The sequence below is a fragment of the Diceros bicornis genome, chromosome 21, assembly GCF_020826845.1.
Source record: "Diceros bicornis minor isolate mBicDic1 chromosome 21, mDicBic1.mat.cur, whole genome shotgun sequence".
Lineage (NCBI taxonomy): Eukaryota > Metazoa > Chordata > Mammalia > Perissodactyla > Rhinocerotidae > Diceros > Diceros bicornis.
Genome location: NC_080760.1, coordinates 45,133,783 through 45,152,508, shown reverse-complemented (window position 1 = coordinate 45,152,508; position 18,726 = coordinate 45,133,783). Strand labels below are relative to the sequence as shown.

Here is an 18,726-nt window from a genome sequence, read left to right as displayed (position 1 = left end):
CAAACAAAAAGTCCTTCTAAATTCAAATCACAGTTCTTTTTGGATGTTCCTTGGCCTGGCTGACTTACTATGCATATTTTGCAGGCTTCGTTCAGGCCACATTTTTTCCATCTGAAATACATCCTGAAGCCTCAAAGCCCCTTCATAATAATTTTCTTTTACTTTCCTTCTGAGTTTCAGCTAGTCATCTCTCTATTTTTGGTCAACCACTCCTTTCAAAATGATTCAAGAGGTATTTATGTTTTCTCTTGAAAGTATGTTTTAAGTGATAAATAGCTGGGCTTAAAAAAGTCTTCTACATCACAAAGAAAAGAATATCAGAAGTGCCAGTCAGGGCAGGAGTTCCAGTGTATCCACGAGAAGTTAAACCTAGGACATCTCTCATTCAAACTAAACCGTGTGAATGAGGGATTTGTTTAAAACACCACTACGAGGAGCAAGATCATGTGCCAGCAGCTTTTAAACCAGCTAGCTAAGCAAGATGTGTGTCCTGTACCTGTAGACCCCATCCCATCTTTTTCTCCTGAAGTCTTATCACCTTTTAAGGCTCAGCTCTTGAGTCTTCCCTGAACATCCAGCCTGATTTCTTTCTCTCCCCATGTATTCCCATGGCAACAAGGATGTAGTCTTATCATGGAATGTATTGTGTTATGAAATTATCTCTCTATTTGATTCTTTCCTTTACTGGACTGTTTTGAGGGCAAAAACAATGTGCCTTCTTCATTTCTGCATCCCAGGCATGTGCCTGGTACACAGTAGCTGCTCAATAATTATGTGCTTTGCTGGGGCTATAGAAAAGAAACACAATAATGAGTATCATCTATTATTAGCATCTTATCTCCAAGGAAAAGCAGATGGAACTAGGAATTGACAAATCTGAATCTTGTTCCAGCCCACAGAGTCCCTCCTCCCCTGGGTCCCCATCTACACAATACCTCCCCAAGAGAAAGTACATTTCTGTTCCAAAAACCCTGTTCTAGCTGGAGAGCTGGCCGGGGCCTGGCCCTGTACTAGCTGGGAGGGTCTTTTAGCATAAAGCTAGATGAGAAGCTGGTCTTGGCAGCTGGGTTCATGCCCCCATTTCCCTGGAGCCCCGTGCTACTCTTGCTGGTCTCCAATGAGAATAGAAAAGAGAAAGCTGGAGATTGTCTGGGTGCACCCATATTAATGCTCACTCTACTCCACTCTCTGTTCACTGCATCTCATCTGTAACAGCCCTGTTGTGTCCTTAAGCCACATCAGAGTTAAGTTACTTCTGAGTAAATGTGTGCTTGTGGTTGAGAAGCAATAAAACAAGGGACTGACGTGATAAAAAATATTCTGGCAACCATGGAGAAAATGGATTGTAGAGGGTAACACTGGTGGGCTATTGGAAATCATGGTGGCCGTACTTAGGTGGTGGAGGTAGAGATGAAGAGGAGCGGATAGACTAGGGATATATTTTGGTGGAATAGCGGACAGGGTTTGGATTTTGGGGTGGTGAGGACTGACTCCTAGTTTTGTTTTTGTTTTGGGCTCAAGCACCTGGTGAATGGATTAGGGGTATTGCCTGAGATGCAGAAACCCAGGGGAATAGAACAGGAAGCGATGGAAAGCAAGTCACAACATTCATAGAGATGCTTTGTCTTGAGCATTTTATATTGAGTTTTCTTCTTTAGCCAATGGAAGCCTGTCAAGGGAACCGTTTATTCCCGCAAGGCACCTGTGTCCACAGTCAATTCTTCCTCCAAATCCTTTGCCTCCTGGCCTAGCTTGTCCTGAGAAGGGCTACATGCTGGGCCAAAATGAAAGACAGAAAGCATTTGGAATCAAACGAGAGATTCCCTGGCCCTTTTCTGAATTCGTTCAATGGTTGAAAGTCATGTCAGTATTTAAATATACACTTGCCACTGGCCATCTTCAACTGCCTTCCAGCTTGGTCTTCTAGAGAGCCCAGGACAGGCCGGGTCAGTGACATCACAGCTTGTGCCCCTAGAAGGACTGTGAATGGGGTGTTGGGGGTTCATTCCAGAACGAGATGACACAAAGGGAAAAAAGTTTTTATTAAAAGATATGAGGGGCCGGCCCGGTGGCACGAGCAGTTAAGTGCACGTGCTCCACTGTGGGGGCCCCGGGGTTCGCCGGTTAGGATCCCAGGCGTGCACCGACGCACCGCTTGGCGAGCCATGCCGTGGCGGCGTCCCATATAAAGTGGAGGAAGATGGGCATGGATGTTAGCCCAGGGCCAGTCTTCCTCAGCAAAAAGAGGAGGATTGGCAGATGTTAGCTCAGGGCCGATCCTCCTCACAAAAAAAAATAAGTAAATAAATAAAAATAAAAGATATAAGAATTGAAATCAGGATTACAACAGCACCCAAGCCAAAGAATTGATATAAGAATTTTGAAAATTGATAGAAGAATTAAAACAGTGTCCAACTCACAGAACTGATTTAAGAATTGATATAAGAATCTAAGGTGAAAGCACTTAGAACAGGGACTGCCACATAGCAAGCACCACATACTTGTCTCTTAAACAGGATAACATCTAAAAAAAATGGAAGGGATCTTTGTCTTCACATGGATTTTTGTGACAAGAAAGTATAAAAGTTCTTTGAAAGCTAGAAAAAGTGTTTTGCAAACGGAAAACATTATTATTAATGTGAGTGCGTTATCTAGATGCTAGACTCTAGAGTCTTCCACCAGGTATGACCTAAATGACCTCTTACCTTTGGGAGTCAACTGATTTCTGTATTAGCCTACGTGAAAACCCTCAGAAAGCAGCCCCTATTGCACAGTGGGTACTCAGAAATCATCTGCTTCTTTCTTTTCATCCCACTCCTTTCTGAACCTCAGTTTCCTAATGAGTCTCCTTGAAGTCCCTCCGTGGTTGTCAGTAACCGTGCCACCATTTGCCTTTCTTCTTCCAACAGAGATTTCCTGGGGACCAAGGAGGCATCGCTGCTGCTGATGGCCATGTTCCTCCTCGCTGTGTTCTACCATGGACAGCAGGTAATCTAACATTTTACTGTAACTACCCATAGTTACCTGGCATTCCTGTTACCGTAAAACTGGCCTGCAAGTCTCTGCTCTTCTCTGCAGCAAATGACTATTAGCTGCTTGCAGCAACTTATGATTCTTAATGAATCAATTCCTAATAAAGACCACCTGATAAAAAACTAAGCGGGAGAAAATGATTCAGTAAGCAATGTGGTTTTAGTGAGCTTTAGGTCTATCTCTTTCAAAGAGACCATTGTTGTCAAAAAAAGAAGAGCTTTCAATTTCTGCCTGAGGCAAACTGGGATCCCTCCCAATTCCATTGCCTGGATAAAGTCATTAGGATAGAAGTTGTGGGCTGTACTGGGTAAATATTCAGGTTTGAGGATCAGCTGAGCCAGGGTTCTAATCTTGCCTCTGCTTCCCAGTAGTTTGTAGCCTTGGGCAAATTACTTATCTCCCTGAGCCTTAGGGCTGTTTTGAAGAATCATTTGAGATTATTGTGTGCAGCATTTTGCGCACTGCCTTACATGAGTATAGGAAGTGCTTCAGTACTGATTTGTCCTAAGTAGATAAAGTGCCCACTGTGTTGATGACACTTCCTTATGAGCCTCTACACTGCCAGGATCTGGACTGGGCACTGTGGATAGCACTGTACAAAACCCCATCCCTGGCCCCAAAGATTCTAGTCTCCTGAAGGAGAGCAGACCCTAAATAAAGCAATGGGGGATGTGCTATGCGTGGATCAGGCTGTCCAAGGACTTCAGAGTCAGAAGGGCAAGGAATTATTCTGCATGGGAGCATCATACCAGTCTTCACCCAAGAGGTGTCGCCTACTGTCACCAGTAGGATTTCTGCATGTGGACTCAGACCACAAGTGCGGTAATGTCCATCACCTGGGGAGATTCCCACTCCCAGGTAGATCCAGGCTCTGCCAGCTTCGCTGCCTGCCCCGGAGCCCGGTCCATCTTTCTCTGCATTGCATGCACTTCAAAAAAGTAACCAGAAAAGGAGAAAAATAAAACAGGGAGGCTGTCAGCTAGAGCAGAAATAGAAACATATCACTGAGAAATCACCATGGAAACGAGGAGGTAACAAACCCTGAGAAACCAGGGATGAAACAGACCAAACCCCAAGAACCTAGAGATAAATATCTAAAGTTATTTGTAATAAAGGGGGATGGTAAGATGTAGTGAAGGGGGAAATAAAAGAGTAATTTAGAAACTTGGCAAGGAAGAAAAGGGGGAAAGAGTTCATATGTATCAAGTTCCTACCGTGTGCCTGGTATTTCACCTCTATTATCTCATTTAATCCTGTCAATAACCTGGAATGGTGGTTATTATCAATCCTGTTTTACAGATGAAGAAGGTCATGCTACTCAGCTAGTAAGCCAGAGAACTAAAATTCAAACCCAGTTCTGCCTCCAAAGCCCACTCTTTCCACTTCTCTAGACTGGAGAAAGACAGAAAGAAGTTGTCTGTATGTATACCAACACTATAGCCCAGGGCATTCAATCCTGCAGTGCGACTTTGACTTGTTTTTAAATTTTAGCTGAATTTGTGGTGAAACAATAAGCCAAATGTCAGAGTCTAGCCATTTCCAGAATTCCTATATTTAGGTCTTTCTGGCTATCTGTGAGAGCTGGGGTCATGCCTTCCACATCTTGACGGCTTCTAGTTACAGAGGAGAACTCCTTAGTCTGACATGCAAATGACAGCTCATTTGAAGGCTATAGAAACAGAATCAGGCAAGGCAATCCTGCAGAAAAATATATGGACACTCCATCACACAGGTTTTAAACTGACAAATGAGGAATTCTCAGAGATAGCTAAGAGAGAGCAAGTTCAGAGTAAGGGTCCTCATTCCAAATTAAGAAGGATGTTTCTGTTTCCTCTGTCACCTTAAGGACTGACTCTGTGCCCTGTCAGTGCCCCTTTCCTCAAAACCCTTCTAACATTCTGATTCAATTTATCCTCTTCTCCATCTGTCCTGGGAAAGCAGATAATTTAAGCACATTAAGAATATATGTAAAGTAAGAGTATATAAGTGCATAGCAAGGGGCTAGGTGCTTACGTGACATCTGATATTTTTCTTTTTAACTTTCAAAAGGCTTTGACATTACATAATCACATCCCATAACTGTAGCAGTTACAGGCTTTGGAGTGGGGAAGATAGTATTCAAACCCCAACCCTGCCACTTAGTAGATATGTGACCTTCAGCAATTTACTCAACTTTCTGTGTCTTAGTTTTCTCCTCTAGAAAATGGGTATGATAATAACAGACTCTATAGGGTTTTTATAGTATTATATGAAAATATAATTATAACATATTTATCCCGGTGGATTGCGTGGAGAATAAGGGCTCAAAAATTGTGAGCTCTTATTTTATTTTGAAAACAAGCTTCTGAGACAAACAGGGAAAGTATTATTATCCATCTGGTCGCAAAGGCAGGAGCAGAGACTCAAGTCACTTGAGGTCACAAAGCCATTAAGGAAAACCAGACAGAAACAGGACTCCAAATGCTCTAACTTCTAGATCCTTTCTCTTTCCGCCATGTGCTGCTGCATCTCCTTGTTGGAAGAGGCTTTCTGCAGGATTGCATCACTTCCGTTTCATCCATTCATAGCATCTGTCAGGGTCCTTTTCATCCGGATCAAGTCTGTCCACTCCTGGGTTTGCTACCTGCTTCCACCGGTTTCTCTTTGTGACTCAGAGGCCCTCTATTTTTATTAAAGGCTGAATAATGCCCATTGATGCCTGGTACAGCAGCCTGGTGGGATCATGTAATTATACATCTCCAGAGTGACGGAGGCAGTTATGTAACTGAAGAATTGGGAACTTTCATCTTGCAAATATGTGGAAGCGATATGCCAAACACTTCCTCCTCCTCCAAGGCAGGTGAACGTTCTGGACAGTGGACAGGGAGAGCAGACAGCCAGGTGCCTCCCGCCTCGTGCCTGATTCACTAGCAGCCCTGGAGACTGGGCTCCATTTATAGCAGAGGGAGCCACACCTGTGCGCAGGGACAGAGATGAATGCGGTCATGTCTCCAGTCACTTATTTCCAGGTCTGATAAAGACAGGCAACAGGACTGTGTGGCTCAGAAAGACCCAAGCCTTGGAACCAAATATTCTTGAATTTGAGTCCCAGCAATGTCATTGAGAGAATGGGTGACCTTGAGACACTCAACCTCCCTGAGCTGCCATTTTTTTACCTATAAAATGGAAAGGATAACAGTTATCTATCAAGAGCTGGAGAACAGCCAAATAAGAATGGCTGAACATAGTGCAGGGATTAAGAGTCACAGCTCTGAGTCAAAACGCCCCAAGTTCAAAGCCACCCTCTACTTGTGAGACCTTGGGCACTTGACTTCGCCTTACTCTGCCTCTATTTCCTCACCTGTGATATGGGCATAATAAAGTACCTCCCTTGTTGAGTTGTTGTGTGAGTAAATGAGCTTGAATACGTATGAAGTGCTTAGAACAGTGCCTGGTCCAAAGCAAGAGCTCGGCCAGTGTTAGCTATCACTATAAGCTACAGCCTGGCACAAAACATATGAACAATATGGGTTAGTTGCCTTGGCCCTCTTCTCATATAGCCAGCTCCCTAATGGTTTGGTAAAAATCAGGAAAGAGAGCGCACTTCCAAATCAATTGAAATTTCTTGAGCAAATGCTGAAGAATTTTCACTTTTAAAAACTCAGTGCCCATGCCTTCCATATGCTTTGCTTTCATGACCGCTCCAACCACACTGTTGAAATGATGACTTTCCTTATTGTGCTCTCCTGTCACCACTCGGCTATGAGTAAATCAAAGGAAGAGACTGAGTTTCACTCATCTTCGTATACCCAGCAGCTTGCACGTAGTAGGTACACTAGATCTTTAGTAAATTGAAGAGGAATACTTTCCTTCCATGGAGGTTTAATAATATGTGATGCCTGCCTTTATGAGACTTGCTTTGTCAAGAGGCAAGGCTGCACTTGGACTAGAGCTTCTCTTTATGGACGTGCCTTAAATGCAGCGACCTGCAGTCACCTGGCAAAGATGTAAAGTATGCTCTTGTCTTGTAGCTGGAGAATCCTTGCTTAAATCAACTCCATACTCCAAATTTCCCTACCCATGGTTTTGAGTTGAATTTAATTAGATGAGAGGATTTCAACAGAAAAGAAATAAAAAAGTATCTCCTGCTTCAACCAAGCATGCATTTTTAAAGGGGAAGACAAAACATTTCATTTGGAAATAGTTCTGGATGAGAAAATACTGTCCTGCAACTTAACAGATCAAAACTTGATGCTCTTCAACCTGGAGGGAAAAAAACTAAGCACAGCTTTGATCTGACTTTATCCATAGATGCCTTAAATTATAGTAATACCTTGTAAATCTGTGTTTTAGGCATTTTGGAATTCTTTTGCATGCATCATGTGGTTTGGTCCATATAATAGATCCATATAGTAATCCATGTCTCTTGAATTAGAAATAATGGGGCGATTATCTTTATTTTTGAGGAGAGGAACCAAAATATAAGAAGTTGAATGACTTTTCCAAGTCACACAGCAACTTGGTAAAACAGTCAGGACTAGCATACTTTTCATATGAGGTCATACACCTGCTGCCTCCACTCATTTTTTCTTCTTACGGAAAATTTTGAACATATACAAATGTACATAAAATAGTATAATGAACTCACAGCTTCAACAATCATCAACTCATGTCATGTCTTTTTTCATCTATGTCCCTATTCATTTTGCTCATTGCTTCTTCCCAATTATTTTGAAGCCAATTCCAGATGTCCCATCATTTCATCGGTAAATACTTCAGTATGTATCTAAAAGAGAATTTTAACCTAATCACAATACTCTTAACACACCTTAAAAAAAAATGGTAATTCTTTAACCTTATCAAACCTCTAGGCAGTGTTTCAATTCTTAATTCATGTATAATTATAATTTTTAAGTTTGATTCAAATGAGATCCATATAAAGTCCACATATTGCCATTGGTTGATATGTCTCTTTTTAATATATAGAGTCACCCTCCATCTTGTTTTCTTCTTGCAATATTTTGTGGGAGTCATCTGACTTCTACAGTGTTTCCCAGTCTAGAGTTTGTTGACTGCATCCTCTCGGGGTCTTTAACACATTCCTCTGTCCTATGTTTTTCCTGCATTGGTAGTTATGTCAAGAAACTTGGTGAGATTCCAAGTTTCAATGTTTTCCTGCAGAAATATGCTATTGGTTGGTTTTGTGAATTACTATTGAGAGGCACGTAACATCTGCTCGTCTCTCTTTTTGTGATGTTATCAGGTATTAATAGTAAAGCCTATCTTCATTCATTTTATAGGAGGTGATATCCCAATCCTATCAATATTCCATAATTTATTATCTGGAATACATTTTTAAGAGAATCTTCTCGCCAATATTTGTTACCTCCGAGTACAGCTCATAAAGCAAAGGCAGGATAAGTGCTAATTCTTTCCCTATAAATTTGTTCCCTATAAGTTTTTCAATAAGTTTATTTCCAAGCATCATCCAGAGGTGATCAACGAGGTCTTGCTTTTTATGTGTCATTGTGAACTTCTGCATTCTAACATATCTCCTGTGTTTCAATGCATTGTAATTATTCTTCTTATCAAAGCTCGACTTGTCACATCTTTGACAAGTGGAAGCCTATTCACATTGGCCTCTGAGTCCTTTTGACACAACCTCAGTTGTCTCTGGTAGTCTTCTTACTTCCTGGTGTGAAAAGATATTCCAGACTTGTACATTTTCTGCCCTAAACTTCAGCCTTTTGTGCAAAGAGTGTGAGGTCATTTTTCTAGGAATTGATGTTTTAAAACCACAATCTGGACACTGGGAGTACTCGTTGCTACTAGATTGTCATTGTTTCTAGGCCTTGATTTCAGTAGGCAAAGCTAGGAAATATATTTGTATCATGAGTTCATAGTGATACTTCCATTTCATAGTCAGGACTATAGGCTGTTGACTTAACCTCATCAATCTTATATCTGCATCTCCTTTTCTCCTTCCCCAAAATTCCAGTTCTCAGTAACACCAACACAATAACTCATTTGCTTTATCCTACAATTCACATACAATAGTCTAAGAATAATAATACAAACACCACCACCTACAATATGATTGTTGTAAACAGTTTTAAGATTCTTTTTGAGGTCTTTTTATCTTCAAAGTATTTCCCTCTACAAATGAGTCATCAAATTATTGTGTTAAAGACGTTTGGAATAGTTCCTGTCTTTGTGGTTATACATGTAGGTTCATTTGTTTGTTTGTTTGTATAGTTTTTAAAAATCTATTTAGTTTTATAATTAAGTAAAATGTTTCCATGATTCTAAAGTCAAGTTTATAAAACAAGATATAATTTTTGAATTTTAAATTCTATCCCTATTCCTCCACCCTATTCCCTCCCTTCCTCATCTCATCAGTAATCATTTTTTATGGTTTATACTTCAATTTTTTAAATAAATAAATATATACATATATATTTGGAGAGAGAGAAGTGGCTATCTCCCTTTCTTAGATCAGTGGTGGCATACTATACATACCTTTCTTAACCTTGGAGACCAGTCCATCAGAATATAGAGAAATAGTCTTCATTTCTTTTTATAGCTATATACAATAGTTTATTCAGCCAAAAAAATGAACACTTAGGTTGTTTCTAGCATTTGCTATTAAAAATTCTGCCTAATCAATAACTTTGTGCCTCTATATTTTTAATTTTTGCCATCCACTGAGACTGTCACATAAGAGAAAGAAAAGAAACTAGCTGAATTTTTTAAGGCCTTGGATTTAGGGCATCTGACCATGTATGTAACAGTGCAGCATATTGTCCATTTTGACAGTTAAAGACTGAAATAATGGCATTCCCAAAGCTGTGGTAAATACATTTGTGAGATTGTTTAGAAAGGAAGCTGTCCATTTTTCAGTGCCAAGGAAACTAGGACAAGAGGGAGCCAATGTGGACTGAGTACCTACTGTGAGCCACGGCCTTTATCTATAACTTCCTAAATAAGTCCTATCCCAGTCTTGCGTGGTCATTGGTGTTCATCCCAGTTTTAGAGATGAGGAAACTGAGATGCAGTCACTAGTCCAGATTACAGTGTTTGAATGTGGCGCCAGGACTCTAAGACATATTTGTCTCACAGCTAAATCCACAAACCTTCCATTATTCACTCATTCGCTTCTTCCTTATTGCCTAGTGATTAAGAGCTCAGACTCTGCTGTTGGACTCTGAAGCTCAAATCCTGGCTTCCCCACTAACTAGTGTGTGACTTTGGTCAAGTTACTTAACCATGTTTGCTTTAATTTTGTCATCTGTAAAATAAGGATTGATAATAATACCTTGCTATTAGAGTTGTTGTGTGAATGAAAGGAGTGAATAGATGTGTATTGCTTAGAATAATACCTTGTGCATAACAAACACCATCCAGTGTTAGCTAGCTTTATTATTGTAACTTACTTGTTGAGCCAACAAATATTGATTGAACATCTACCCTGGGCCAGGCATGTTGCTACACGGTAAGGATGTAATGTTGAGCAGCTGAAAGGACCCTGACCTCATGGCACCTACAGTCTAGTAGAAGACACAGGCATTATCAGGTGATCACGCAAACAATTACAAAATCACAGGTGCCGTAATGCTAGAAAGGCTGGGAAGCCCTGCAAAATCTAATCATCCTCTGATTTCTTGGCATCAGGCAAAATGCCTCCCAAAATATCCAGCTCAGGCTCTTTTGCTTTTGTGAAAGGTCCGGAGAAGCCTTCCCCACCTCCCACACGTGTGTGCCTGAAGCCCATACCCCGAGGGTTTACCTGTTTCTTCTCTTCCTCTCGCATGAACTGCAGCTGGAGTACACAGCCCGCCTGGACTTCCTTTGGCGAGTCCAGGCCAAAGAGGAGATCAATGAGATGAAAGAGCTGAGGGAACACAATGAGAACATGCTCCGGAACATCTTACCCAGCCACGTGGCCCGCCATTTCCTGGAGAAAGACCGAGACAATGAGGTGAGTCCAGGCTTATCTAGACAGCGAGAAGGGGTGGCAGTGGGCGGGGTACAGTTGGACACATTGATCCCAAGCTCCTGGAGAATTCCACTGTGCTCGTGTGAGCACAGAAGAATGGAAACCATGCCGACCACAGGGTGCCAGGCCGCCCAAACCGCCTGGCACCGTGGAGTCTATACATGGCCTCTGGGCGTCAGGGACCTCTTCTATAAGATGGACATAATAAGATCTGCACTGGAGGACTGCACTGGAATTTTAAAGTTTTATATTTGTGTATGTACACATATTTTTTAAAAATCATATGCGTATATATATTGTTCATTCATTCCTCATTCTCAGTATATTATGCATAAATTTGTGTGTATACATACACACACACACACACACACACACACACACACACACATTTCCACTTCTGGGCATATACCCAAAAGAATTTAAAGCAGAGTGTTGAAGAGATATTGGTATACTCCTGTTCACAGCAGCAATAATTACAATAGCCAAAAGATGGAAACAAGCCAAGTGTCCATCAACAGATGAATGGATAAACAAAATGTGGTCTATACATACTATGGGATATTATTCAGCATTAAAAAGGAAGGAAATTCTGACGCGTGCTGCAACGTGGATGAATCTTGAGTACATTATGCTAAGTGGAATAAGCCAGTCACAAAAAGATAAATACAGTATGATTCCACATTTACAATGTACCTAGAGTATCAAATTGGCAGAGATAGAAAGTAGAATGGTGGTTGCCGGGGGCTGGGGAAGAGGAAAAAGGGAGTTAGTGTTTACTGGATAGAGTTTCAGTTTTGCAAGACGAAGAGTTCTGGAGACGGATGATTGTAATGGTTGCACAACAATGTGAATGCACTTAGTATCACTGAACGGTACATGTGAAAATGGCTAAGATGGTAAATTATATGTTATGTGTATTTACCACAATTTAAAATAACAATGAAGATATAATAAAAATATCTATGTATATATACATAGATATATGTGTGTATGTATATATGTATATATATGTGTGTGCTAATACATAGCTTCTCAGCACATTGCCTAGCATGTATTTGGTGCTCAAAAATGCTCTTTTACTTGAAACTGTTTTTCTTACTGTATTATCCCTGAAGGACCACTCCGTGAAGTCAGTCCAGCTGCCAGTTTTATTTCTTCATTCTCTGATCTTTGCTTAGTAGTGAGCACCTCAAAGAGACCCAGTGATCCAGCACCTCTAATGTCTCCAGGCACTGTCCTGGACACTGCAGTGAATAAGAAGGCAGTCGTGTGCCTAGAAAACTTTACATTCAGATGTGGGTAGGGATGGAGGAGTTCTGATGGAGGGAAGGGAATGAGAAAAGGAGCTAACATTTCTGGCCTGACTGTTCCGTGGCTGTGAATCTAGTGTGTTAGCTAATCCTACTAAAGTATAGCATTTTTCCTCATTTTACAAATGAATTCACTGAGACTCGGAGAGGTTCAGTAATTTGTCCAAGTCACAAAGTTATTAGTTGGAGGCTCAAACTGACTACACAAGGAAACTCCATGGGGGGAGCCCTGAGTGCAGAGAAGTCTGAATGAAGGACATGGGAGGTGGAAGGCAGAGGCTGAGGCAGTACCACTCAGCCATTGGTGTTGCCTGGTTATTGGACTGAATTAATTGTTGGAAGAGATGGTCCCGTTGCTCCTCTGTAGTCTGTAGTATTTGGTAGCCCGTGTAGTATTTGGGAACAGGTGTGGACAACTGATGGGCTGCTGGAAGTACCTGGTGGCTCCATGAACACAATGTGCCAGGTAAGAAGTGAGCCACAGATGGGAGCATGTTGGAAATCAGCCCAAAGATGTTCTGAGAGCTTCCAGACATAGTATTGACAAAGTCAATGGGAACCCTTGGAAACCGTCAGCTAATCACATCTCTTCTCCGCAAAGCTGATTTTCATGGCAGTGGAACTGCTGTCCCGAAGAAGGAGAAGGCACTTCCATTTCAGCAGATGCCCCCTCTGGTCCAGTCTCTTTACATGTATTCACAGATTTAATTCTCAAAGTAATCCAGAATGGCTGGTACTCTACCCCATTTCACAGATGAGATAGAGAATCTAGGAGGAAATAGATCAGCTCCTCCATAGGATAGGAGGTAAAGAGATCAGAGAAAACTTCCTGGAGGAGTCTTCAATTGCACTAGGTCTCATGAATGAGGAGGTAACTGTTTATTCAACCATCCTCAGGAAAATATCATTGAGCACCTACTATGTGCTGGGCACTCAGCAGACAAGGTGAGAAGAAGCATTCCAAGCAGAGGGAACAGCTGTGCTGAAGCACAGAGTCCAGAGGACACTTGGTGTGAGCTGACAGCACAGTGTGTCCAGGGCACAGCGAAGAAGCTGGGGGTGTTGGGGGCGGGCTGCAGAAGCAGGCAGGGGCCAGGTCGGGAAGAGACCACTGTGTCCTACCAAGGAGTGAACACTGATGTGGTGATGTGGAGTCAGCCCTGAAGGGATGCCAAGTGCTGTATGGCTGGCTTAAGGGCTGATGCCTGGCCAAGTGCAAGCCTTAGCCTTTGGCCATGAAAGGACAGCTTTGTCTGAGCAAAGCAAACTAAACCTTTCAGGGGTCTGAGTCACACAAATATTTATGGGGCACAGACTGTGCAGTAGGCATCACGCTAGCCCCGTACGAGGTCCTGGGACACTCATGTGAACTAAACAGATAAGGACTTGCCATCACAGTTTACATTGTAATGGGGGCAGACAGACGACAACCGTACAGAAACACACAAGGACACTTTACGTTGCGATCGGTGCTCCAATGGGCATGCACAGATCACCTGCTAGTCAGTGACTGGCAAGGGCAGGTGTGGTCAGGGGCGCTGCTCAGAGGTGGCCACATCTGAGCTGCGACTGAATGATAGGAAAGACCAAGTTGTGCCAAGAGAGTGGGGAAGAGGCGGCAGTGTTCAGGAAAGAGAGGAGCAGCATAAGCAGAGACCCGGGGAGAAGGAGCTCGGGGTGCCCACAGAACAGGAAGAAGACCAGCGTAGAAGACCATATTAATTTCCCAAGACTGTTGCAACAAAGTACCACAAGCTGTGCGGCTTAAAACAACAGAAATATATTCTCCCCCAATTCTGGAGGCCAGAAGTCTGAAATCAAGGTGTTGACAGAGCCGTGCTCCCTCTGGAGGCTCTAATGGAGACGTCTTTCTTGCCTCTTCCAGCTTCTGGTGGCCCCAGGTGCTCCTTGACTTGTAGCCACATCACTCTAACCTCGTCCTCCGTCTTCATGTGGGCTTCTCCCTCCTTATAAGGACATGTGTCTTCTCATCTTCTTATAAGGACACCAGTCATTAGACGTAGGGCCCATTCTAATCTGGTGTGATTTCATCTTAATTACATCTGCAAAGACCCTATTTCCAAATAAGAGCACATTCTGAGATTCCAGGTGGACGTGAATTTTAGGGGACACTATCCAACGATTCCAAGGATGAAGGGTAGAATGGTGAGTGAGGTGGAGGAAAACCCAGGCCAGGGCCTGGCAGTCAGATCTGATGGACTATGCTAAGGTTTTGGGCACCCTTTTAAGTGCAATGGGAGTCTTTGAAAGTTTTAAGCGTAACCTAATCTGATTGGCTGCTGGTAGAGAGTGGAGAGAAGAGTCGCAAGACTGGAAGCCAGTTAGGAGACCCTAAAATAGCCCAAGTAAGGCCCTGACAAGGAGGCCTAGGATGGTAGCAGTGGAGATAGAGAGAAGTAGATGAATTCCAGGTACCTTTTGGAGGTGGAATCAATAGGCCTTGATAAAGGAGTGGAGGTGAAAGGTGAGAAATGAAAAAAATCAAACCATTTGACTCAGCCTCTAACCACCTAGAAAGAGGTAACTCAAGAGGGAACTGAAAGATGCCTTTAAATGCCCAAGGGGCCGTCACATGGGAGGGACTGGCCTTACTCTGTGAGACTCCGGAGGGCAGACCTGGGGTCAGGGACAGTCTACAGGGTACAAACCTGGGCTCTGTGTTAGGAGGAGCCTTGTGAGGATGGAGCCATCAGGCTGTCTCATCCTCCCAAGACTGTGAGTGCCACAAGGGCAGGGACTGCACCAACCTTGGTCACCACTGATCCTCGGGGCCTGCTATGCCTGCCCTGTGGCCGTGTTCCTTAAAGGTTTTTGGATGAATTGGAGCAGTGAGGTCCCTTGCTGAAGCATTCATTAGGGAGAGGCGAGCCCTTGACAAGGATGCTACAGAGGCAATGTGAGTTGTCTGGGAAGCTGTGCTAAGACAACCCTTGCAATATTGATTTTCAAATTGAGCTAAACAGGAGATGAAAATCCCTTGGAACAAAGGTCACAAACTGGCTGACTCTGTGACAAATCTGACCAGTGAGCCAGTGGGGCCTGGGACAGTAGTTGGCTGGTTGGTTGGTGGGTTGGTTGGTTGGATTATTTGTTTTAATTTGTGGATTTGATGCCTTTAGGCATGGAATGGGGTCTCCAATGTATCCATCATATCTTGTCACTATGTTACCTTTTGGTCCCCTAAAGGCATTTGGGTTTGTGACCTTTGCCTTAGGATAGAACTCGGAGAGACCCAGGGGGTCCATTTCCCATCCAAGCCACCATAGAAAGGCCAATGGAAGAAAAGCCAAGAGGATAACTAATCTGCAGCTGAATAATCAGCTCTTGATGTTCTCAGGCCCTTGAGGGTCTCTCGGATGCAGATCAAGGCACCACCCCACCCTCCTCAACAGATGGAGTTCTCTGGAACTGGGCTCAGACCTGGTTTCCTCAAGGCTCCCTAAGGTCGGGGGCTTTGTTGCAAGAGCTTCTTGAGGGAGCCAAGACAGCAGAGAGAATATTGATGTGCATCAACCATGACCACCAGAAGGAGAGGCTGAAACATTGGAACCCTCAGAGGGAAAACCCAGAGACAAATGAAAGGAAAGCTGCTTTTCAACCAAGACACCAAGACAATGAGGTGTTCGGGACTGGTGGGAAGAGCAAGGGCATACTGACTTCATTCTGAAAGGAAGGAGACCAACCAGAGATGCCGAGACGCCAGGTCATCAGCTTTGATCCAGGCCAAACCCCCACTGAGCAAAATAAATGGCAGGTTCAGCCTTAATCGTATGTATAAGACATTTTCAATAAAATGTCTCATCATGCTTATTTGGGGTTTTATAAATATTTAAACAGTTCACACTTGACTAGGCTTAAACACAGAAAGTTTTTACATTGCCTAGAGAATTTTCGCGTTATGATGAAATACCATTTACTGAACACGTACTGTGTGCCAGGTACTGGGGAAGGCAATTGGTGAAAAGGATCTTTCTTTCTATTCACAACCTTCAGAGGAGAGTTCTGTTAACCCCACGCTAATAAGAAACTGGGGCTCAGAGAAGTCCATGACACGCCTCGCTTTCTGTAAGTGAAGCTACCACTCAAATCTGGTCCCTTGGATTTCTTCCCTCTGTGCCATGTGACCCTTATCATGCTGCCCCTGGGAGTTTGGCAAGATCAGGGTGTTTGTGTGTGTGTGTGTGTGTGTGTGTGTGTGCGCGCGCGCGTGCGTGATGGTGTCTGTGTGGCAGGGCTTACACTGTGTAGGTATTTGGAAGAATTGGGATATGTATGTAAATATGGATGTATGTGTGGAAAAGTTTGGTGTTGGTGTGTGTGTGTGTATAGGAGAGAGAGAGAGACAGAGAGAAAGACAGAGTAGTGTCATACGTGACGGGGTGACAGAGGCAGAGGCAGGACTGCTGTGGCTGCAAGAACTCCCACTTTCATGCTCTGTCACTGTAAGAGGTATTTTTAGCTTCTGCTCTTGCTACAAATCTGAGCTGTGATACAAACCTCTGAAAATCTGATTCAGGGCCAGCTCCCATGGGGCCACAGCCGTGCTCACGGATGTGAGCAATAGGGAGGTAATAATGATTATCCCCATTTTGTAGATGAAGAAACAGAGGCTCAGAGAAGTAAAGGAACTTGCCCGAGGTCACAAAGCTAGTGAGTAGTGAGCTCAAATTCAAACCCAGGTACAAGCATGTTTTGTTTTATTGCGCTTCACAGATACTGCATTTTTTACAGGACCCTCCACCAGCAAAGATTATGACTCTCTGAAGGCTCAGGTGATGGTTAGCAATTTTTAGCAATAAAGTATTCTTACTTAAGGTATGTACACTGTTTTTTTTAGAGATAAAGCTATTGCACACTTGATAGACTACAGTATAGTGTAAACAGAACTGTTATATGTACTCTGAAATCAAAAATTCATGTGACTTGCTTTATTGCCACATTCGCTTTATTGTAGTAATCTGGAACCAAACCCGCAATATCTCCAAGGTATGCCCATATGTGTAGATTCAAAACCAAATTTTGTGTTTTTTCTCCTCCACCTTGCCCTTAGGGCATGGGTAGGAGAGAAGGGAAAGCAGCAACAAGCGATGACTCAAACCATCCAAACAGGGCGGAGGACAGAGCCTCGCCCCCCAGAACATCCTGTCCGGGTCTGTTCTGGCTGTGTCACCCCCACAGAGGTTCTGGCAGCTTCTGCCCTTCCGCTGGACTTTTGGCTTAGAATAGCACTCACCACTCGTGGGTGGCGACTTTCTTGCAGATAAGGCCATCAGTGGGTCATCAGTGTCAGGCAGGCTATCGCTGAGTCCCAGGAAACCTGCTTGCTCATCCTGGCTGTATTAAGGTCTGCTCAAAGGACACGGACAAGGGCAGCTGTCTGAAATGCTGGACAGTCCGCACAGCACGAATGCCATCGCTGCCACTAACTAGCTGTGTGACCTAGGGCAGCTTACCCAACCTCTCTGAGTCCATTTCCTCATCCAATTAATGAGGAAATAATACTGCCCTTGCTGAGTTGCTGTGAGGACTAAATTGGGTAAGAACACATGAAGCGCCCAATGCAGCCTGGTGCAAGGCGGTCTCAGCATAGAAAAGCCCTATGGAGCACTGGAAGCCCGATGCCCTGGATTCAGTCGTGTCTCCTCCTCTAACTGCCTCTGTGACTATGAGCAAGGGATGAACCTCTCTGGGCCTCATTTTCCTCATCTACAAGGTAACGATACTTCCCACATTTATCTGATTGTTCCAACATTTCCATAAGTTATTACACATAAACTGCTTAAGTGCTGCTTGGCACATTTTAGGACCACATCAGTTGTTAGCTGTTATGATTTTTGGTAAATGGGAGCCATCGTTACTTTTTCTACTCCTTCCTAATCACAGCCCCACCTCCCACTGATTCATTCACTCAGCAAGTATTTATGGAGGGCCAACCATGTGCCAAGTGCTGTTCTAGATCCTGGGGTTCAAACAACGAAGAAAAACGACAAAGTCCTTGCTGATATGAAGCATGTATCTTGATGGGAAACAGACTTTAAAACGAATAAATATATAACACAGTGCCCTGTAGTGATAAGTTCTGCGAGGGCAGAGGAAGCCAAATAAGGGACTAGAGTACTTGAAAGGGTAGCATTTACATTGGGTGGTCACAGAAGGTCTCTCCCAGGAGATGACATTTGAGTGGAGACCTGAATGACGTGAAGGGATCCTAATAAGGCCAACAGGTCTCAGGCATTGTTTCTCTCTTGCAGAGAGGTGGCTCAACTTAGTATAAGAAACCCAGACAGGGGTGGGCAGGTGAAGGACTGGACTACAGTTTCCTGGGCAAAGAGGAGACCAAGTCTGCATATTGGCATCTGGGGTGGGGGTGGAGGAAGCGTGCATATA

At 43.4% G+C, this 18,726-nt stretch overlaps 1 protein-coding gene across 1 annotated transcript in view; it reads left to right on the top strand.

Moving 5' to 3' along the window:
- The window catches only part of ADCY8 (adenylate cyclase 8), a 227,264-nt gene that overhangs the window by 190,107 nt on the left and 18,431 nt on the right, over nt 1-18,726 (top strand). Inside the window, exons 13-14 of the mRNA XM_058564947.1 lie at nt 2,910-2,988; nt 10,832-10,990. Coding sequence (XP_058420930.1) covers nt 2,910-2,988; nt 10,832-10,990 — 238 coding nt within the window. The remainder of the gene's footprint in view (nt 1-2,909; nt 2,989-10,831; nt 10,991-18,726) is intronic.